General features: G+C 40.2%; 1 protein-coding gene across 3 annotated transcripts in view; it reads left to right on the top strand.

The window, feature by feature from the left end:
• Window positions 17,971-24,362, top strand: part of SMARCAD1 (SWI/SNF-related, matrix-associated actin-dependent regulator of chromatin, subfamily a, containing DEAD/H box 1) — a 44,730-nt gene continuing 38,338 nt past the window's right edge. For all 3 annotated transcript variants that reach the window (XM_021394408.1, XM_021394410.1, XM_021394409.1), the window contains exons 1-2: window positions 17,971-18,123; window positions 18,299-18,493. In XM_021394408.1, the coding sequence (XP_021250083.1) occupies window positions 18,325-18,493 (169 nt within the window). In that variant the 5' untranslated portion in view covers window positions 17,971-18,123; window positions 18,299-18,324. The remainder of the gene's footprint in view (window positions 18,124-18,298; window positions 18,494-24,362) is intronic.

Consider the following 24,362-nt stretch of genomic DNA (forward strand, 5'->3'; position numbering starts at 1 on the left):
TTAATATTCACTCACTGTGAATTTATCTGTTACTTATTCTAGAGAAAAATGATAGTAAGTATATTCACTTATAGCATCTAGACTAGATGTAGACTTAGAAGTACAGGCTGACTCACTTTACAGACTCAGAGCAGTAGGAAGCACATAGTCAGTGTTGGAGGCACAGCAGTTTTGAAACAACTGGCCCAGCTCTTTATTTGCTCCTTATCTGTTGAATATGCTCGCACTAGTCAGGTGTTTGCTACCGACTGGTGGACAGGAAAGCTCTGAAACTCTTCTTTTATAGGTTAAATTTGGGGTTCACTTTATTTAGAGGACCACAAGTTGTTTTGTCAAAGCAGATGTTGTCTCTTACACATGATTGGCCACTTAAAGTCTCTGACTCAGCAAAAAGTAAAACTCTTTCAGTTTTTGCGACTTGCTTCATATTGTTCTGTATTTTAATATGTAGCTCATTACTGGGTCTTAATTAGACCAGACGACATCATTTTATGTTGCCAACAGTTTTTGGATGGTGATTCCCCAAGCATTTTTTATGACATTATCGTAGCAGTGATACAATCTGTAAAGTGTTTAAAGGGTCAGTAAGAGGTGCAGGTTGGTTTTGGGTGGAGTTTGAATGAAAATTATGAGTAAAATGCATGTTAAAATAACTTCAGATTATTAATCCTAGAAATTTTTGAAGACATAAATTCACCTAGTCCTGTTCAAAATCTCAATTTCTGTCCATACAAGAAGGACCATACGTAAGATTAAAATGCAGATGAATCTCAAAAACAAAAAACTGTATAACATGCAGCAGGGCTGGACAATCACCACCAAGGACCTAATGAGCAAGGAAGAAATAAGAGCAGGCTCTCTTCATCCTTAAAGGTAACCAGAAATCTTGAGCAGATCTGCCAGTTTATCTGGCATCTTCTGGATAGAAGCAAGTGCTATGCAGCGCACATCCATGGGGAGCCTGAGACATCCGACCTTCATGTGTGTGTTAAATTGAGGAAGAACTGTAAGTACTGCATGCATGCTGTGTCATCAGTCTGTGCTTGTGTAAAAGCCACTGGTGTGAAATTTGCATTCAGAACAAGAGGCTAGAACTAAGTAGGGCAGCCTGTAAAAACCTAGACAAAAGGCCAAAGTCTTTGTATCCCACCTGGAGAAACTCTCCATGTGGAAAAGCAGGTGTGGCTGGGAAAACCTGCAATGTGCACAGTCCTACCCTTGCTACCGTTTCGGTGAACATTTCTATACTGCTTAGGGTAGCCTGTGTCTAAAACAGTGCTATTTGCAAGTAAATTTAAAAGTACTTCTACTGTTAGATTGTCTCTAGGCTGCTGCCTCTTCAGGGACTGAAGCCAATGGGGCTTACATCTCTGATTGTGCCATGGAGCTTGCTTTTCCAGCTAGGACCCAAACTGCACTGGCTCGAACAAACTTCTTGGAAATTCTTTTTCCTAGTGCATGGCTTTTACGATGTAAAAGTAAAAGGAAAAACACACAGTCTTTGATATGTGATTGATACAAATCTAACTTTCTAATGTTAAATGACCTAGAAGAAATGATATAAGGCTGGGTCCTTAATCTGTTTTGAATGGAAGAAAGGGCAAGAGGAAGAAACATTTAGTTTCACATGGTAATTATGAAGAAAATAAGCAAAATAAATAGTGAGTAGCATATGCGAACATAAAATAACCTAGAAAAATGTGGGTGGATAACATCCTGCTTCATTTATGATGTACTATATTGTAGAATAGCATTATTTTCTTTAGTTTGAGTCGAAACAGAACAAACAGGTCTCCTATTTGCACATCATTTAATGAGATACAGATTGTAAGAATGTCACTTGCTGTTAATCACCTACTCTAAAGTATTTTGGATTTCATGCAAAAATGCTGGCAGGTGCTTACGTGTTCGCTTATTTATTAGCATTTATTTGTGAGTATGTGCATGAGAGAAGGTACACCTTAGTTGGAACACTGTCAAGAATTAAGAAACTAAGAAAGTATTAAGATTCTCTGAGAAGTATTATGTTTACAATGGCAGATAAACAGAAAGAAGCACCATTAAGCTATCATAAAGTCAGAGATGGAATATAAAATTATCATTTTCTAATCACAGGGACTCTTGAAAAGAACATAATCCGAGGGAACAAATTTCTGTCGAATATCTGTGCTTAACTGTAAGAGTTACAGTCATTTTTTTCACTGTACCACATTTACCTGCTCTGAAACTTTTAATTCCAATTCCATAGCAAAAAAAAACCCTTCTTTTTTTCCTTTCCCACTTAAAAAAAAAAAAAAAAAAACACAGCAAAATGCTCTTGAAGATTTTTTTTTTTTAAATATCTACTCCAAATCAATATTCACAAGTATTTGTAGTCGGTAGCACCCTTTTCAATACTGACTTTTACTGCACATTAAGGAAGTCCAAATGAAAGTTCCTACACTAAGTAACAATTATAAAAGTCACGTTTTCACAGCTCTGTAAACAAACTACAGAAAGCTGTCTCAGAATTAATGCACTGAACGACTTCAGCTTGATTCTAAGCTCTCCTTCCTAAATATACGTTATGTCCTGTTTCCCAAATGTATTCAGCCATGTGATACGTAGTACCAGCTCATTCATATCAGATGAAGTGTGACTGGAAATAAAGCTGGATCTTTTTAAGAAGACACAGTCCTTTGCTCCATATTTCCAAACCAAAATAGCCAAGTTCATTGTATTTTTGCCTACATTTCATTACTGCTCTTTTTCCTTCTAAGTGAAGACTAATGTAAAGACAATCGCTAAAGAAGCAGCAATCATAATACCCTATACTAACTAAATTCAGACTTACGGCTACTCACAGGAGAAATACATGACAGATCCATTGTTCTGTATTAGCAGGATATTGTCCCAGTATATGAACACATGCAAACTTTGAAGGCTTTGAATATTTAAGGCAAGACACTAGTGGCTCATCCCAGTGGGAACCACAGAAAAGGGGAACCTGATTAAATTTAATGTCATTGTCACTTTTTTTTCCATTGCTAAGAATTATATAGGTAGCCATAGCTACCACACTGTTCAGACACCATGACCACAATATTCTCCCTCAGAGGTTGGCGTCAAGGGCTGAATTATTCACTCCAAGAATGTGATTCATTACTAGATGTGATTCTCGCAGATTAAAAGATTTGTCAGTATGTAAAATACATATACATATTCTAGAAGCTTATTTTAAAATTACTGTAACACCCTTACCAACCTGAGCAGCTACCAGTTTTCAGTAGTGTCATATAAGTTCGGAGCGCATCTGTTCCTGCCCCATTCAGAAAACTCTGATTAACTGAGCAGTTTTTACTGTTCACTGTACTGCAAAAGATGTCAATGAAAACTAAAGTAGGGTTATGTAGGAGACTGCTTGTAGACCCTGAAATTAAAATGTTTTTAAACCAGTTGCTTAGAAATGTTTGCCTGTGCGAGCTGTCCCCTTATCTATTGTTTATTTTGCCAAACGGAACCTCAAATATATATACTGCTTAGCTGTAGAAAGTGTATAGCTCCGTTTCTCCACTACTTTTTCTGTTGCTAATTCCCATCTTCTGCAGACTTCCCTCACAGTGTTATTCCTAAATTGGACAGACTAATTAGACTCATTTCCATCCCAAATAACTTCTGTGAGCATGCCTCATTTACCACTCACTGAGATACATGAATAAAGAAATGTCTCTATCTACAAGGATCTGCCTAGTGTAAAATGGCTGGTACCTCTATCACGCTTAGAGAATAGCATTGCTGTTTTTTCCTGTGTACAGTATTAGTAGCTTATTTTACATTTTTGTTCCTTTTTGAGTTCTAAAATAAATCTCTAGCTTACACTGCTTACAAAGCTTAAAACGGCAGCAATCCTTTCGCATACAACGACTACACTGACACAATAACTCTGAGTTTTGCGGGGCTTAGGGGTTCAACAATGAAGAGCACGAGACAGACAGAACCATTAACATTTACGCAACTTGATCTCAACAGGGAAGCCAATGATAGGCAAAGTGGCCAAGAGCCCTATTGTATCCCCTGTAATTGTTTTTTCAGTGTTTAGCGTGCGGCAGGATTATTGGGTATTGCTGTTAGGTGAGCAGAGAACTGCAGTACTCTGATTTTCCCAAAAACTTCAAGTGCTTCGGTCTCTGCTAGGAGTCCATGGGAGATGCATGGCAAATTTGAACAGGGCCTGCTGAGCCAGAAGCAAAATTTGAGTGCCTAGGAGAGAAATACATATATACGAATACTAAGTACTGGTTGGTTCACCGAAGTTTATTTTAAAGAATGAAGATTCATTTTGTTTAAAAATGAAACTAAATAAAATGTGTTAGTCACAAGGTAGCTATTTGTGTCATGTTACCCTAGCTGAAAGAAAGCAGTTTTTACTCTTTTCCATTGGTGATGTTTCTCAAATTAATTGGTATGTTTGTTTGTGCTTTTTTTTTCCCCAGAAAGATTTAAAATCTGATAGCTATTCTGAATTCAGGAAAGGGCTTCCTGAATAATATAGCAGGTGTTATTGAATAGTTAATTTTCTAAGTTAGATACAGACAATTTAACCTACTTCTATGTACCTATCTATTCCTATTTAGTATTTTCTAACTTGCCAGAGGCCCTTGCTCACATCAAGTATTTTCTCTTCCAGCAACCAGCGCTGTGAAACTAACACAGCACTGGATTACAGAGCTGAGCAAGTGAGGAAGGAGTCAGAGCACTGGGCTCTCCGTTTAACATCACCACAAAGATGATAAAACTCTTGTCCCTACAGAAACCAGAGCCACCGTGGCTTCTGACTACCATGCCTTTTTCTGAGAGGTAATCCCAACCCAATTAGAAACCCTTGATGGCACGCCTGTGCTTTTCACGAAGAGCTGCCCCCATCCCAAGAGGGGTGTGCCCTGCAGGCCTGTGGCTGGCCACCATGTGAGTTGCAGCATGCCCAGCCCCAGGCACTGCTGGTGGCAGCGCTCCAGGCTGCCACCCCTCTAACTCCTCCTGCACCCCAGGAGCCTCTCTCACACATACTGATCAACCACAGGCATGAGATAACCAAAAAAGCAAATATTGCCCCAATGCTGTCTTAAGTCAATATTTTGAGCTGCTGCCTGACCTGTTTGATGACAGCCAGAGGTTGGAGGTCACCTACCTGTTGATGGTGGCACTGGGAGTACAGGAGGCATGGTCAGCCATCATCCGTGCTACTGTTCAACTAGGTTTGTTTGCTGATCGAGTGCGTCAGCCACAAAACTCAATCCGGTCTCTTCTCTGGGAGCTTTCTGCTGACACAGAAATAAGGGATGCAGAAACACCCAGTTCTTCTTACCAACAGCTCCTATCTTTAGTCCTTCTGAAATGTCTTTTGCCCTTCTTGAAAATTTCTGGGAGATAGAGGGGATAAATCCAGAAGGTTTGTCACTGAACCCAAACGGAATTAGAATTTGGTGCTAAACACTACGGCTTGTGTCCACTACATCAGGGAGAGAGGTTATCTGTGTAAAGCTTTGCAAAGTCTGTGCGGCTGCTCTGCTCTGCAAAGGAAGTCTGGCACCTAGTGGACATTTTGCTGTTGCATCGCTTTTACCTTTTTGCTTAGCAGAGCTGAGGGCTACCTACCCAAAACCCCGAAATGAGTACCGATGTTCAGTTCATGTACATGACTGCAAGTCGTTGTGAGTTGACTAAGTCCTAACTGCTGTTAAGCGTTCATGTTGAGTCTTTAATCCGACTTGCTTGAAAAAATACATTTGAGCTATTTTTTCAAATAGCTCCTCTATGGGACTTGCTTTTCTGCAGTACAGTTTTCCATGTTTTGTTTTGTTTTCCCACAGTGAATATAATCTTGTGGGAAAAAAAATCAGAAGATTTACAATGAAATCATTCTGAATACCTGCTCAGAATGAGAGAATACAAGATAAAGTATTGATAGAAGGTACAATGGGAAGAACTCACATCACTAAATGCCAAATACATTTTTATATTTTCATTAGTTGTTCCAACAAGATGCAAGCAAGGCTGAATTTCTTCCTTCCTTCCATTTTGAATTTGAGCATGCAGACTACCTTTCCCAAGCACACATTTACGTTTCTTTTCCTTCTCTTTCATGTTCTTATTCTGAGCTTCTTAGAGGCCAAGTTGTAAGCTATAAGTGCTGTGAGGCACAGTTGCTTTGAACAGATCTGTTACTTTCATTTAGAGCAATGTTTTGCTGTTATTACTCAAGCTATGTGTTATTATGCACCTAGTCCAATTAAAAGTAATAGGATTAATCTTGGAATAAGATAATATACAATAGTAACAGAAGGAGAGAACACGATCCATGTAATTAAATTACGTTATATATGAATTAAGTAAAATTTTACAATATTTTTAAATGAATTTTAGGAAAAAAAGCTAAAATTCATTGTTTTCTCAAAACGAATTCATTCTGACTACTATTCCAATACATGGATCTAAGTCTCTGAAAAGTCTTAGGGAAAAAAAAAGGTCTTTAACCTGCTGTTGCTAAGCCTGGCACAAGCCCTCGATGGCACTTTTCTCCCCCTGGTGGACATGAGCTTTCCTTGGTTTCTGAATCAGCTAGCATCCCTGATCCTGATTAGGTGTTGGATGACCTGATTTCTGCAGGAAATGAAAACCAAAAGTGGACAGAAATTTAGCACAGAAGTCGTTTTTTCCTACAGATAACAGTGGTGAGTTATCACTCTAGATTGGCACTGAATAAACTAATGGAGTGGTAATGAAATGCTTGACAGGCAGATGATGTAACTTGTATTGTTTTGATAGGAAATTCTGACACGATTAGATTGTTTAACCAAATATTCATAGAAAAGACAAAGGCCTAGGAATATGCATTTTATTATTCTTGGTCTTTATAAAGAAGACAATGTAATTCATTTTTTAATAAAGCTAAGACAGAAGTGACAGAAATGTTAATGATGTTACTTAGATGATTTGAAAACTGAGCTGTCAGCAGAGCAGTGAAATAGAAAATAATGCATCCCAGTACTTGCTAGGGAATACTTAGCAAACATCCCTTTGGCTTTTGCAATGTGTTTGAGTTTAATGCCACCATGTCAATTAAGAGGCATGTCTGTTTTCAGCCCAAAAGGTTTGTTCTGATTGAAAATCTCAACAAAGCCTTAAACGCGAAGCAGCTCACAGCACGTCTTCAAAAATACTTATTCAGAATTCCCTTTGCCTGGCCTTCCAAAAAGAAGTGAATAAAAAATATGAGAAATTGAAAATTTCACTTGAGATTAGTTCTATGTAATACTGGGCTCCTTTTGTGCTGGTTCTCATGGTGAAAAAACAGACCTTTTATAAGCATGTGGTACAGCAACAAAACAAGGAGAACACTGCATTTATATGGCATTGCAGCCATTAGTCAATAACTGCTTTACAGACAGCTATACCGGCTTCCTTTCCCCACATCTGAGCCCAGATGCCATTAACTGGATGACCTCTGTGCTCCAGCTCTTGGCCTTGCTGGGTTCTGTGAGCATGGCACAAGAGGCAGAAGGAAAGCTGCTCTTTTCAGTGCTGGCCATGGCGAGGATACTCATCACAGTGTGGTGGACAGCAGGGGTAAGAGAACTCTTGTCCACTACAGCCCTTACCACAGAATCAACACAAGGAATATTTAACCTCAGCTACAGCTTCAGTTAGTGTAAGGGATGGTGAACACAGCTGGCTAAGCAGTGGCCTGTGTTTCCTTCGGTCCCTATGTTACAGAGAGGTAGAGACCAAAGAGAGAGGAAAGAGCAGATAGTGGGAGGCAGTAGTATTTCTAGATGTTTTTCTATTCATCATAGCTTGAGAACAATAGTATTTACAAGCATTTGCCTTTTCCCTCTTTTCATTCTTGCTACAGAAGTAAGAACTGGGAATTTACGGGTTTGATGCACCCTTGATAATTTAATTACAGCCCATATTGTAAATAACCACTAATATTTTCTTCCCTTGAAACATACACATACCAACCAAAGAAAACTGTAATGTTTCAAAATCAACTAAGTGAACTTGTTTGCACGATATCGTTGTCTGGCAAAGTGAAAATAAATGCGAAGGTTATACTGCGGAAAGCCTCCACAAGTTCTACACAATGTTCTTGTTCAAATCAGGTGCAAGAAGGAAGGTTGAGAATCTGGAAAGCATGATAACAAAACAGAGAAAAGAAAAAGAGAGAGAGACAGAGAAAGAAGCATAAAAAAAATGTACTGGGAGGAGCTGCAGGAGATCATCCAGTCCATTCCCTGCCAAAGGCAGGATCAACTTGTAAGTACGTTGACTTTGACAGATGTTTGTCTAACAGGTTCTTAAGAGTTTCTAATAATGAAGAATTTGCAACCTTAACCAGATGTTATACTCCAATGTTTAATTATCTCTAGGGCTTTTAACCAATTCCAGAGTCTAATCTGAACTGTGTTTCTATGGCTTACAGCTATTCCACAGGATGCCCCAAGTTATGGATACACCACAATGTGCAAATCCACATAATGTATGGTGCAAAAAACCTTAGAAAAGTAAACATTTGCTATTTTTTTCCACATTCATATGCCTTCCTGCCATGATGCAAAGAAATAAAACTGGTTTGATGTTGCTTTTACACAAATTCACACTGGCTTGTTCCTTAGGTTGGGGATGGGGGTAAGTACTAAGTGTTTATAATTTATTTGATTTTTTTCTTGCCTTAATCACTACCACTCATTAAAAGTCTTTCAAACTTCAGCTGCTTGTGTTGGAGTTAAAAAGTACCTTGCAATTTAGAGTCAATGCAAAATGCCACAACAGATAACAACAGGAAATTGTCATCCTTTCCTCAAACTTTTAAATGAGTAAAGATTTTACTGGGTGCAAATAGTTAAATGCAACCTAATAACTGTAAGCTTTACTATGAAAAAGTTTATAATATGACATACATTAATTTACAAGCAGTTAATATTAAGGAAATGTGTAAATTCCCCTTTTAACTATATGAGCTTTTCTAAATCACAAAGTTTTTAAGATATATTCATAATGAAAGAGCAGATTATCAACTCTGGCATAATATTGTGGCTTTAGGAATAAGTAATATATAATAGTAAACCATTAACAAAGACTTATTTTCCTGGGAAGGAAAACAAAATGAAATAAAGTGCACTGATCCAATCACAGAAGTAGAAATGAAAGCAGGAAGAGTAAACCTGCAAATGGAACTGCATCTGTATTTATCCCATAATTGTATTGCAAATCTTGACTCCAGTTTCTAAATATCAAAAATTGAAACAAAAAAAATTAGTTGGTTATAAAGAAACAAAAATAAAAGTAATGTGCCAAGAACTTTTATTTTACAAAAAGAACTTGTCTTAAGTATATTTAGGGTTAGCTGATCTTTCTATTCAGTGCAGGGAAGGCTTCCTTTAGCACTCTACTTGCTGTAAAATTAGGTTTTAGAATTTAAAATTGTGAATTAAAGACAAAGGAAGGAAAACACATGTAAATGTACCTAATGAAAGACTGTACATGCCTTGCTCCAGTTTCTTTGGGAAAAAGAACAGAATTTGACAAAAGTCTCTAACTTCTTGTGTATTAATCATGTACCAGTGAAGAAATACTATTTGCTTAAACTCAAATTTTGCCCTAAAAGATGCTCTTTCTTAAGTCCAGTTTGGTCCTTGTATCTGAAAAGGTAGATGGAAAAATATCTGGATCAGGTTTTACAAATTCAATTTGTTTAAAAAAAGAAGTGTATTTGCAAAGGTGTATTATGCATATTTGTTTATGCTTATTTAGGCATGTTTTTGTTTATGCAAGCACCTGAGACATTGCTTTGGTGAAATACAAGGACAGCTATATGAACAAAGAACCAAAGAACTTTCATTTCCTGTTCATTTTGACTCTCTCCTCATGTATCACACAGTGTTGACAATGTAAAGGTATGGGAGAGTTACTGTAGCATAGCCTGATAGCAATTAAGCACGAGATCATCCTTTGGAAATACTCCACTTCCGTCAGAAGGACTAAAACATTTTTGTGCATCCATTTTGAAGCTTATGCTTCTCACCAAAACGTTCCTTGGAAAAGAAAATCCAAAACAGTAATTAGTCTGTGATTTTCAAGTAATTTGGCAAGTTTCATGTCTGGGCAATGAACCCAAAGTCCTTGAAAATGATGTACGCACCTAGCAACAGGACAAGGGGAAATGGTTTTAAACTAGAAGAGGGGGTAGATTCAGACTAGAAATCAGGAAGAAATGTTTACTGTGAGGGTGGTGAGACACTGGCACAGGTTGCCCAGCGAGGTTGCGGCTGCCACCTCCCTGGAGGCATTCAAGGCCAGGCTGGATGGGGCTTTGAGCAACTTGGTCTATGAGAGGTGTCCCTGCCTACAGTAGACAGGTTGGAACTAGGTGATCTTAAAGGTTCCTTCCAACCCAAACCATTCTATCATTCTATGATTTTTGAAGGAAAGTTCCTGAGGACTGGCAAATCAATGTCTACGGTGTTGCCATCACCTTTAGTATCTAGTTTCTCAGGCTAACTAGTTTGCTTATAAACCACTACTTTTTTTTCTTCAGTCATCAGCTACTGACTGGAGGCTTTTATTGATAATCTTAGCGTGTTAGTAGTTTTCTTTGCGATGAATAAAATCTAAATATAATATAAAGAGAAAAAAAGTGTGATTATCAGCAATGTAAACTGTCCTAAGGATCTGTATCTCATTAATAATTACGGTTATTTGTTTAAACGTAAATCATCAAATGATGGTGTTGTGTAGAAAGCCATCTTCAAAAAGTCTTTGTAAGGTTCTCATACTGGGTCTATTTTCAGCTTTACATAGAGCAGCTTAAGCCCATCACCCTCACATCCTGACATCATCTGGTAGAATCAAACCCTAACTTACACGCTTGCTTTTCCTAAGTAGGTCAAATTTCTCACAAGCAAACATTTTATGACCCATTACTGCAGGTTTTGTTAACCAAAGATCTGTATTATAAGAAACTTCCCCAGTTCTTACAGCAGGTTTTGTCATACACAAAGGCTTCCTATATTTTCAGAAACGTCTCCAGTTTTTAAAATAACATCTTACCCTAGAATAATCTTCAAAATGTAACTCCGTGTGCATCCTGACAAGTGTTATTTAAAAAAAAAAATAATGGTAAGGCTTACTATTATATTGTGCGTTTCACTGGTAGATGACACCAGTAGTTTCTTACAGGAATAAGAAATGTATGTCTCTTGCTATCATTCCCAAGGTCATGTAATCAACAGCTCAAGCAAAAGTGATTTTGATGAAGGTGCATTTTGTTCAGATATGTTTAACACTTTTAAGTATTAAGTAAATACTAACTACTGCTTTCCTTTCTAGCATAACTTTCTCACTCAATATTGGTTCTAAATGCTTAGAATATGTGGGATACCACTAAATTAGGAATGCTGAGGGAAAACAAAATCTGCGTTAGATGATCACCCTTGACTACATCCTGTAAGAATGGCTTAAAAGATCTAAAGATAGGCTGTAGTTCTGCCATGAGCTCTGCATGGGCAAACCACTGTGCCCAAATGACACCACAGCAAGAGCAGAATGAAATGTGAAACTCCTTGATTGTTCCAACGAAACTGATAATCTAGCCTCAGATAGATCTATCTGTAACTCAGCATATACTTGGAAGGAACAGAGCTGGACAGGAAAAAGTCCTCTGGTATGAGCCATAGGTTGGAGCTCCTGTAATGGAGCTTTCAATCAGCCAACCTAGAAAGCTAGTTCAGACTCGTCAAATTTCATTTCTTACAACACCAAGAAATGTAAACCGTTCTATCTTTAGGTCCACTCCTTATGTACCTTCTAGAGGTACATAAAAAGGAAGTGGTACCTGTCCTAGTAGCTGCCATTCACAGTCAAGTTGCTACTCCAGCACACGTGGAAAGCAGTGAAGTGTTTTCTTTTGCTTTGTTTTGTTTTCCGGCTGGACTAATACCCCTGCACTTAGACAATCATTCCAGTGCGGGTATTGCATACAGTATAATTACTTTAAGATAATGAATGGACTTTGAGAAATTACATACTACTTTTAAGGTCATATTCACATTTTTACAAGTAAACATTTTATAAATGTCTCCACTTTTAGGTGAAATTTTTTGAATTTCATGTGAAGAAAATATTTCTGGAAAATAACTAGTGGAATTCTCCTATTTGTGCGATCAGGAATAGATTGGACATTACTCCTTTTGGCAAGTTCAATGCATTATGCTGCCATAGCAATTTGTGCTTTATGTGGAACATAAAGAGTACGATACAAAACCAATGAGGAAAGCATATCTAAGCATGCAGGAGCATTAGTACGTAACACCTGGCTGAAGAACTCCACTAAAGTAGGCTCTTTTAAGACCTCATACATAAAAAACAAAGATGATACCCCATGAAAGCTTGATATTACAGATATTCTAATTTGCACTACTGGCCATAATTTTTTTTTGTTTTACTTAAAAAAAATCTTAGTTTTATTTTAATTTCCTCCGCCTCTCTGAATTTTTCAAATACTCTTCTTGGTTTTCTAGTATTTGATTAAGAAAGAAAAGAGAGAAGAGCGGTAACTGTTGAATTTAGGATGTTGTGCTTCTTAACCATTTCGTTAGGTCAGGCAAATGATATTTTAGAAATGATGCCACTTACTGTATGATTCAGTACCAAATCAGACTGTGTATTTCTTCAGGAGCATCGTGCTTGAAATCACCCGAGAATACACTTAAAAGCATAAATGAACAACAACAAAAAAATAAATGGAAATACAATAAATAGTTTCCAGCAAGACATAGCTATTTGGAAACTAGTGATTTTTCCATAGAATCATAAAATCATAGAATGGTTTGGGCTGGAAGGAACCTTTACGATCATCCAGTTTAAAACCCCTGCTATAGGCAGGGACACCTCCCTCTAGACCAGATTGCTCACGGCCCCATCCAGCCTGGCCTTGAATGCTTCAAGGGAGAGGGCATCCACAACCTTGCTGGGCAACCTGTTCCAGTGTCTCACCACCTTCACAATAAAGAATTTATTCCTGATATCTAGTCTTAAATCTACCCTCTTCCAGTTTAAAACCATTTCCCCTTGTCCTGTCACTACATGCCCATATAAAAAGTGACTCCCCAGCTTTCCTGAAGGCCCCCTTCAGGTACTGGAAGGTTACTATAAGGTCCCTCTGGAGCCTTCACTTTGCCAGGCTAAAGAGCTCCAGCTCTCTCAGTCTGTCGCCACAGGAGAAGTGCCTTAGAATCATAGAATTAGCTAGGTTGGAAAAGACCTACAAGATCATCTAGTCCAACCATCCACCTACCACCAATAGCCCCACTAAACCATGTCTCTCAATGCTATATCTAAATGTTTCTTGAACACCTCCAGGGACGGTGACTCAACCACCTCCCTGGGAAGCCTATTCCAGCGCCTGACCACTCTTTCAGAAAAGTAGTGTTTCCTAAATCTCCCCTGGCGCAACTTGAAGCCATTCCCCTCGTCCTGTCACTAGTTACAAGAGAGAAGAGGCCGACCCCCAGCTCACTACAACCTCCCTTCAGGTAGTTATAGGGAGTGATAAGGTCTCCCCTGAGCCTCCTCTTCTCCAGACTGAACAATCCCAGCTCCCTCAGCCGCTCCTCATAAGGCCTGTGCTCCAGACCCCTCACCAGCTTTGTTGCCCTCCTCTGAACACGCTCCAGGGCCTCAATGTCTTTCTTGCAGTGAGGGGCCCAAAACTGGACACAGTACTCGACGTGGGGCCTCCCCAGGGCTGAGTACAGAAAGCTAGCCTTCTGATCATCTCTGTGGCCTTCCTCTGGCACTGCTCCAACAACTCCATGTCCTTCTTGTGCTGGAGGCTCCAGAACTGGACACAGTACTCCAGGTGATGTCTCCAGAGAGCAGAGCAGAGGGGCAGAATCACCTCCCTCAACCCCCTGGTCACACTTCTCTTGATGCAACCTAGTATATGGTTGGCCTTCTGGGCTGCAAGCACACATTGCTGGCTCACATTGAATCTTTCATTAACCAGCACTCCCAAATCCTTCTCCTCTGGGCTGCTCTCAAGCCATTCTCTGCCCAACCTGTATCTGTGTGTGAGATCGCCCTGACCCAGGTGCAGGACCTTGCACTTGGCCTTGTTGAACTTCATGAGGTTTGCATGGGCCCACATTTTATACATGTTTAGCATCATTTCCAAAATATCATTTGCCTGACCTAGTGAAATGGTTAAGAAGCACATCCTAAGTTCAACAGTTACCGCTCTTCTCTCTTTTCTTCCTTAATCAAATACTTAGAAAATCAAGATGAGTATTTGAAAAATTCAGAGAGGTGGAGGAAATTAAAATAAAACTAAGATTCTTTTTAAGTAAAACAAACAAACAAAGTTATCTTGAAATAATAGTGTTTGAGATTAACTATCTCAACTTCACATAAAAGACATATACTAGAACAATATTTCTTAGTAAACATGAACTGTGTCAGACACTTTTAAAGTATCCAAAAAGAAAACCAACAACAAAAAAAGAGAATAACATAAAGTAATGCCAATGCTGTTCCGTAAAACCAGTCTTATCCTCTTATTCTTCCTCAAAGTGTGAAAGTGTGTTCTTTTTTATTGTCTCTCAAATAGAGAAAGCTGTCTATTCAATGGACAATAAAAACGAACACCCCCTTGAGTAAGAGAGAAAAGACACAGCTCTGGGACAATTCTGACCTGAGGTCTTACTCAGTAATCACTGTGCAACTCACATATCTAAATAGCTTGGATATTCATGTATTTAAGTACAGTGGGGTTGCTACAGCAACGTCATGTACAGCGCACAACTCCCACTGCTTTCCCAACTGCAGCTGTAAGAACTAGTTAAAACATTTTATATATATATATAATTTATTATCAAGTGCAAACTCATCTCCACTCAACAGCTTGTCAAGTTGTTCACAATTTATAACAAAGCAGAAACACCTACCACCAATCCCACACAATATTTGGGGACAAGCCCCAACAGGTGTGCTGTGGGAATCTGTGTCACACACTCTGTTGATTTCATACCACTTTGATGTAACTTTGGCATGCTCTAACACTGTAGTCAAGGTAGACCATCACTTTTTCTTAACACAATGTCAGCGGTTTACGGGCAGGACATCTACCAATATTCCTAGTCATGACAGAGCATAAAAAGGGCATCAATGAACAGTAAAATAACAGTAGTTAAAATGAAACAAATGGCCATAGACACATTTTGTCTTGGCCACTGTTTACTAATGAACAACAATTTTACTAATAACTTGTCAATCTGTAGAATGGCATGCAAAATAAGGCTTTTTCCACCTGGGCATACTTCTAATATCAAACTGTTACAGTTGATTTTACTTTACTTGAAGACAATGCTTGAATAAGAATCAATTTCAAAAAGAGCAATTTTAATCTGGTATTTTTGTTTTCAACTCTTGGTGTTTGGGAAATTGTTATATATCATTGCTTCATAAACCCTTGTAATTATCTCAGAAGGCCTACATACCATCTGGTATGCTCGTCTTTATCACTGGCAGAGCAGCAAAACTGTAGTTTAAGTAAAAACGTGTCAAATGTAACAGTTCTAATGCTGCATGTAAAGTAATTCTCTACATAATTATTTTCAAATTTCTGCTCCTGAGGTTTACAACAAGGTTCTTTCAAAAGATCTCACAAATCATCCTTCAAAACAATAGCAGATAGCAATCTGTCAGTTCTCCTGCAAGCATGAGCTACTTGGCATCACTAGCACCTCAAGAAAAAAAAAGTTTTGCCTGCTTTTCTTGCCAGGAATTCCGTATAGCGTGCTAATAATACTGATTCCTCCCAGTTACCTAGTCCTTTCAAGTTCAAAGCACTGTGAAAAACTGAAATAATCTATTGCAGCACTTTCCAGATTCATGCTAATTCCTGTTAACACAACGCTTTTTAAAATCTAACACATTTCAGAGTGTTGAATTTCACCCCTTTCATTTTCACTATTTTCTTAGCTTTCACCTGCTTTCTTTTCCAAGTTCTGGAATTCATGCCTTCTTCCTCCCCCCGCCCCCCCACTGCCATGCCCTGAGACAGGTTGAATGATGGATGGGGAGTCAAAAATACAGACTGACCTCAGTCAACACTAGCCTGTACATTTGCTTTCTCCAGAGCTGTCTTCCTCTCTCAAATCTTCTATTAATACTTCTTGAGCACTTGACTTTTAAGTCAGTCAAGCAATGTGGCTTAACGTCTATTAACACATGAATTATTATCTTCTTGAGGAAAGAATGGGCTCAGGGTTATCTGGCTTCTAAAACTGTAGATGTTTTCACGCGTTGCCGTAAATCTGTGTGAGACAATCATGTCAGACATGCTGATACTAGTACTAACAAATTGCAAAAAAGTGATGAGCTCTGTGATGGCTATCAGATCCCAGGAGGGAGCTAATCCCACAGCTTCTGACAAAAGTGTCCTTGCGGTCCATCTTTTTTCATCCATCTTGGTTTTGGTGCATCTACAAACTGCTCTATTCCCTTTTGCAGCAGTAACAAGCCTCTTAGGTGGATGAAATGCGCCAGTTTGCAAGTATGTCAGCTGGCAGTACCCAGACCCTGGGCGATAGGCAGACCTCTCGCCCCTTCTCAAACTTACCAGTGCATTAATTACCTTGCATGTGAGTTGCAAAGGAGAACTCTCCTAGAAAAAGCCCAGAGCGGTTGCCTTATTATGTCACCAGTGATTCCAGCCTTGCACTCTTCTTTCTTTAGCAGAATTTAGCCCTCATCAGATGATAACATCAGATTATTTCTGCAACTTCAGGAGTTCCACCACCTGGAAAGCATCTTTGCAAATCCACCTGCATCCATCTCTGTGGGGAAAATCTCTTCCATTCAATTTACAAGTTCAACTTTCATGTCTCCAATTTAAATCCTTAGCTTTCCAAATATTAGATTCATATCTGATCTGGAGGCAAGTCATCTTTCCTGGAGCTTGGTTTGGAAAGAGGTTCTTCCAAACCCTTTTACTCCTTAGAGGTTAATTATGTCACTTATTTACCTGTTCAGTGCTCAGCTCTATATTCCTACTCCTAACTGTGCTGCGTTTGGAATAAGAGAAGACAGTACGGAGAGACACAAGAGCCCACACCACTTCTCCTTGCTGTTTTTCCGAAGGAAAGGGAAGGAGAACTGGAATCGCGTACAAATGAGTTGGATCACCTGCTTGTGCTGACTGTACGTGAATGTATGCTGAGCACTGTGATGCATCGTTACAGTTATAACGGCAAAAGGAGCACCAGAAAACTTCTCTGAGAGTAGAAACAAACGTCAAGGTAGATCTAATGCACGCGAAGGTGGCATTTCTGGAAACACCTGGCTCCCGTCCAGCTTCCAGGCCGCAACGCGTCTGCCAGACAGCACGCAGCGAGCAGCCCGGGCAAGCGGCACGCGGCCAGCCGCAACCCGCACGCAGGCGCCCGGCGGCCTTGTGTGAAACAGCGCACTGCGGTAACGCCGGGGGAGCGCGGTGCGCGCACTCTGCCACAGACCCGCCGTGACGCATGGGGAAGTCACTTCTTTCCTGTTCGTTTTTTTTGTTGTTTTTTTTTTCTCCTTTCTGTCTAGCCTTGAAGCACTTGGTTTCACATGCGGCTGCTTTAAGCGCTGGTACCTCTCAGCGATCCTAAGCGTGCAAGTGATTTAAGGGCAGCACTTCAGGTCACATTCAAGAAAGACTGGAAGCATTAACAGGAGCGGTTTTATTTTTTCCACCTATACCGCCCAAGAGAGGCACCACAACTGCAAACGGCGCTAACTCTTGTATTTTCTTGCTCGGGTGACCGCGAGGGCCCGCCTTGCCTGTGTGCGCGGGGCGGCCCCACACGCAGCGCGCGCGAAACGAGCGCGGCCCCACCCCCGCGGAGCAAAGCGCACGCGTCCGCTGCCGGGGCGCGTTGTTGGGCGGGGGGCGGTGACGTCACAACGGAGCGCCGTGCCGTGCCGCGCCGCGCCGGGCTGTGCTTCGGCAGGCAGCGGGTTGGTGTTACCTGCTCGTGCGTGCGAGGAGCGCCGTGCCGCCTCGCTGTCTCTTGTTCCCGTGTGGGGCCTGATGCGCGGCAGGTGCGTGAGGAGGGGGCGTGGGCGAGCCGAGTGGGGCGTGTGTGTGTGTGTGGGGGGGGGGGAGTATAAAAGGGCTGGGGCCGAGCCGCGTTGTCTGTGCATCCCCGTGGGGATGCGGCCTTCCTCCGGTCTGTTCCCGCAGGATCAGCTGAGCGCATCCCGTTTATCCCCGCAGGCGGTGAGGGACGGCGGGCTGCCGCGATGAGTCTGTTCAACCTGGACCGCTTCCGCTACGAGAAGAGGAGGACGAGCGCGGAGCAGGACGGGCGGCCTGCTGCTGCCCAGGCCCAGGAGGGCAGCCCTGCTGCGCGTGGTGGGAGTGACACTGCAGGGAGTAGCAGGCCGGGCAGCCCGGCCTCGGAGGGAGCAGGTGAGTCAGGTGTTTCGTGTGTAGCATGGCTCGAGTGCTGCATTGCTAGAAATAAAGCACTTCCGGCGTCTTTGTTGGTGTTCGTTTGTTATAAAGGTGCTTCCCTGTACGCACGTGTTTCACAGCGGTTTCCACGGAAGCATCCTTACAGTGCATGCTCTGCTTGGATCTGTGCATTCATGGTCACATCAGAAACCTGATAACCAGAGACAAAATGATTTCAATTCAGTAAGCAGACTGCGTTTAAAATATATGAAGCATTCCTGTTTATTGGTGCTTGTCTTAAACTGACAAAGTATACTAAGGCCTTAAAAGGATGTTGTCTATAAATGCAACCTTGCATAGGTGTAACTTTTCCACTAGAGTCTGAGATGAATGCAATGTGGAATATGACAGATAAAGCTGAAAACAAGTGTTTGTTCTTGCTTTTGTCTTTCAGCTTGGCCTGGTTTTGCAGAGAGCAGAAATGCCTGTTGCTAGTTATAAGAAACTGATTGCTGCAAAACTATTGACACAATGTTTGTCCCCTTCTCTGGTAATAGATTGTGATTTTAATGGAATTCTGAAAAAAAAGCTTTGCTCATGTAGAAACTGATTAGCTTGTTTGGCTGATATGTTGGAATGGTGCTAGTTGCATTTGGATTCATCAGTTGATACTGGTGTGCAGCTGTAATGGCTGTCAACTACGTAATCACTCGTGAACTTTTTTTCCCTGTTGTACTGACAGCTTTTCAGTTGCTGAGTGTGGGAATGGAAGAACAAAAAGTATTTGCTGATTTTTTTTTTTTAATACATTTTGGATGTTCTTATTCTGTGTAACTTCTGATACAGATGTCAAGATAGAAGTGTCATTGGAGAGATCAGACAGACTTTGATTATGCATTTAGGTAATGAAGGAGCAACAATATCAGTTGGTGTTGTTTAACATCATTTGTTCCGCATATGGCTTACCCTTAGAAGACTGTTTATTGTAGTGCCTTATCTATATGATAAGAGAACCTTTCTTGTAAAGGAGGAGTTGCTTTTTCTTTTAAAGGTGTACCAGGCAATGTGATGATAGGTTGATATTTATTTTTCCATGAATTCTGATGTTGTGCAGGTTTAATGTTTTCAGTAGCAATGAAGAGACATCATGTTTATAAATAAACGAACAAAAGCCTTGGCTTGTTAGTTACTGCATAGGTAGGACAAAGGATGGATGGAGCGGAAGGGAAGGAATATACTGCTTAGAGGGGTATCAGGTTTCTTCTTAGCAGTGTAGATATGTGAGGTAATAAAAGGCAGCTTAAAAAAGGAACTGTTGTGGAGGGCTAAGTAATAATGAGAGAAGTAGCAGAAGGCAGTTGTGACCAGCGGTAAATCAGAGTTGGGTAGAAGTGCAGGGCAAGCACCTGACTTCAATAAGATATCACAGACATATCTACTGATGTAGAACAGGGGTTCTAGTTAACACTTAAAATTTAGCTGTAATTATTAGTACTTATGTTATCTTCATCTTTCACAAATATTGAGTGTTTAAGCAATTTGTGGTGGTCTTATGACTTTTTCCTCACATTTGCACACCATTTCTATGCAATGCATTTAAATAAACTATTTTAAAAATTAAATCATGCTTTCTGAAGTCCGTAGAAGTTAACTGAAAATAAACTATTCAGATTTTGTCTGTAGCACACGTGATTACTAAGTGTAAAAGAGTAAACTACATTGGTTTAGCAATTGCATATTCTCCTTGTTTCCTAAATGGCATTAGGAAGACAGAATTTTTCTTTCTTTGAGTCAAGTAAAATAGGTACGTATTGTTTATTTCTGTATTATTGTGGAAAATATGCAAAAATGACCTGTTTGTGGCACTGTGTGCTCTCTGTTCTGCTAAATATGTAAGCAAAAGAATTGAGTTGCTTTATACAAGAAGCCGTTTTCATCAAGGTAGCTAAAAACAGTGTGCTCTAATTGCTCAGTAAATTGTACAAGGACAACAATTACCTGCATGTCTTCTGAAGACAAACACAGTGGATTTGCAAATATTGACACATAAAGCTAGGATAAGGGGAAGAATGTTCCTTGGTTCATCTATACAAACGAAAACAATTGATTAAATAGCTGGAGGCATTATTTTTTTTTGTCCTGCTTAATATTATATCATATGGTCATTTTGTATATGTAAAAAGAGCTTTAAAATCAGACTCTTACCTTCGATGTCATTTCTGATGGGTTTCTCTTGATTTCATTTTGCTGTATATCCCAAAATATAGATCTACCAAAAAGGAACAACTGTAATTCCATTCATCTGGGGGTGGGGGGGAAGTAGCTAGGTTATTCCTCTTTTGCCATGAAACAGCTTTTTTTTTTTAGCTAATTTTTGTTTTTGCCAGAACAAAGTAATGAATGTACAGTAGAATGTTGTGCACCCTAGGTATGTAATGCTCCTTGTTGCTTTGTATGGAACATATGTACCTTACTCTTCAACAAACAGTTCTCAACATGATGACAGGAAGAATTGGTCATCTTTATGTGCTTGTATATTTTGAAAATTATGTGGGCTTGCAGCCACTTTGCAGCCAACTTGGAAGTAATTAGTTCTAAACATCACTTCTCAGAGTGGGGATGTTAGAGCCATCAACCATTAAGAGGCAGTTATTGGATTGCATCAGAGAGGTGCCTCTCTAAAAAGATGGGAAAACGCATTGGAGTACTTTATTAAAATTTTCTGTAGAAATTGGTATTACTAACTAAATAATGCACATTTGATTTTATTATATGGTGAAGCTGTCTTTTTAATTTTCATTTAGGTAATTTTAATTATTTAAATAGCCTGGTGTACTAAAATGGCAAGATTATTCCAGTTGTGGAAGTGGAGCAGAACTGTGGTGAAACTATATGAATTAGAAGGGTTGCCATCAAGAATTTCAAAATAAGATTTGTGTTCCAAAAGCGTGCTTATAAAACTTCAACATTGAATAGAAATAAAAGTTGTAAATGAAATTAAACCATGGTATACAATACTGTTGTTGTTGTTGATAGCCTTTCTGTATAATTCAGGCATGAAACGCAAACGATTGAACTCTCAGGTTCCAGTGTTCATTGACACGTCATTGTCTTGCACCGGGACTGCTTCTGCCTCGTATTCTGCCTTGTTATCATTTCCTCCGTGGCCAGAGGAAGTCATGTCTTCTATTATGTTGAAGTTCATGGAGTGTCATTCTTTTTCTGGGATTTCTGGGAAAAGTAATGCCTTCAGTACCTAATGAACTTTTCGAGGAGTTCCTGGAAAGATACGCTGACTATTTAAAAATGGTCTCTTTAAGAAGCACTTCAGACTTATTACTACTATTTTAGGATTACTCTATCAAATGAAAAAATACCTTTATTTGAAACAAAAATATTGATGGGGGACCTTATCGCTCTCTATAACTACCTGAAGGGAGGTTGTAGTGAGCTGGGGGTCAGCCTCTTCTCTCTTGTAACTAGTGACAGGAGGAGGGGGAATGGCCTCAAGTTGCGCCAGGGGAGATTTAGGCTGGACATTAGAAAACACTACTTTTCTGAAAGAGTGGTCAGGTGCTGGAATAGGCTTCCCGGGGAGGTGGTTAAGTCACCGTCCCTGGAAGTGTTCAAGAAACACTTAAATATAGTGTTGAGAGACATGGTTTAGTGGGGTTATATTGATGTTAGGTGGATGGTTGGACTGGATGATCTTGTAGGTCTTCTCCAACCTAGCTAATTCTATGATTAGCTTGTACACTTGAGCAGCATGCCTTTGATACTGCTTTCTGAAACGGAGTAGAAAGTATCTCCCATTTGACAATTAGTTTGTTGTGCAGTGGCATTAAGCATGGTAAGCCTCAAAGTATGGCCTCAGTTTTGTTTTTATTTAGGGGAGAGAGGAGCTAGCCTATCTTGAGTGTGATGTGTGTTTTTGTTAGTTTTTTCTCCTTCTCTGTGTAGGGTTACTTCAGTGTTTTCTTATTTCTGGCCTTAGAGTCAAGCACTGGTCCTGTGAATACAGGCATTCCTTAGAAGTTCTCTTTAATCAGCTGCAATCAGGGAGTTCTGCCTCCAATAATTATGTGCTGTGGCAACAACTGTTTAAATGATTAGTGCTATACAAAGCTATAATTTGCTCTAAATATATTGGAACCACTCCTCTTATTCTGTATGTGATTTGGTTTTTTTTCCACATTTCTCCTGCTAAGGGATTCTGTTCAGTGGAATAGATGGAGGAAGGAAGTAGTGCTTTTCTGAGAGAGAGAATGCTTTTTCCAGGCAGTTCAGCCTTTCACAGTTATGAGAGTTAGGAGTTGTCAGGAAGAGTGATTGGTATATAAAATACAAATAAATTGAAGAGACCCAAAGTGAGTCAGTAAATGCACTTTTTATTTAAATATAAATGTCTTCCAAGGCTTGTTCTAAGGAATAAAAAAAATTTTAAGGGTGTGTTGTTTTTGTGAACTTAGTTTAAATCCAGTAAGGGTGCTTAGTGGAGCTTTCATGAATACCTGCCAACTGCATATCATGCTACTTGCAGGAGGAGTGCATTTGAAGCATATTCTAATCAAAAAAAGATCATGAAAACCGCATTTATCAATTCTGTTAATTCAGTAGAGCTGGAATGTCTCATTACTTTATAAAGATCTTTTGATATTTCTATTAAACTCTTCTCAGATATCTGTCAGTTCTTTGCTATTGTGATAACCCTTGCTTTGCTAGCCCAACTTGATAACCTTGAGAACTCTACCTTTAGAGTTTTTTTGCTAGAGAGGAATTACCGATATCTTTGCATTTAAGTGTAAGAGAAGTGTGTGATACTTACTCCCGTGTCTCTTCTCTTATATTTTTCTTAAAATTTCTGTGTATACATGGTTTTCACATAAAGTAAATCAGACAGATAAAGGACATGTGTCTCCTCCTAGATACAGAGAGAAGTACAGATCATGAGGAACTTCCTGCAACCACAACACCACACTGGCAGGAGGAAGGCCTGTTTTGGGACACTGTTCCTGCTCCAAAACTGGTAGTACTTTCCTAGGCTGCCCTTCCTAAGTTTACATGTGTATGGGCTTTTTGAGACAACATAGAATCATTAAGGTTGGGAGTAGGCCTCTAAGATCACCTAGTCTAACTGTCCACCCACCACCAGTACTTCCCCACTAAACCATGTCCCTAAGTACCACATCTGCCCTTTCCTTAAACACTTCCAGGGATGGTGACTTTCCTTGGCAGCCTGCTCCAATGCCTAACCACTCTTTCTGAAGTTCTTACTCATATCCAGCCTGAACCTCCCCTGGCACAACTTGAGGCTGTTCCCTCTAGCCTTGCCGCTAGCTACTTGAGACAAGAGGCCAACTTCCACCTTGCTACAGCCTCCTTTCAGGTTATTTTAGGGAACGATAAGATCTCCTGTGAGCCTCCTCTTCTCCAGACTGAACAATCCCAGTTCCCTCAGCTGCTCCTCGTAAGACTTGTGCTCCTGAGACTTCACAGCTTCGTCGCCCTTCTCTGGATGCGCTCTAGGGCCTCCGTGCATTTCTTGTAGTGAGGGATCCAATACTGAACACAGTACTTGAGGTGTGGCTGTCTGGTCCTGCTGGCTGTACTATTTCTGATGCAAGCCAGGATGCCATTGGCTTTGGGGGACACTGCTGGCTCATGTTCAGCCAAGCGTTGACCTACAACCCCAGGCCCATTTCTTCCACACAGTCTTCCAGCTGCTCTGCCCCAAGCCTGTAGCGTTGTATGGGGTTGTTGTGGCCCAAGTGCAGGACCCAGCACCTGATGTTGTTTAACTTCATCCCACTGGCCTTGGTCCAGTGATCCAGCCTGTCCAGGTCCCTCTGTAGGGCCTTCCTACCCCCAGACAGATCGGCACGGC

The sequence above is a fragment of the Numida meleagris genome, chromosome 4 (genome assembly GCF_002078875.1).
Source record: "Numida meleagris isolate 19003 breed g44 Domestic line chromosome 4, NumMel1.0, whole genome shotgun sequence".
Taxonomy (NCBI): Eukaryota; Metazoa; Chordata; class Aves; order Galliformes; family Numididae; genus Numida; species Numida meleagris.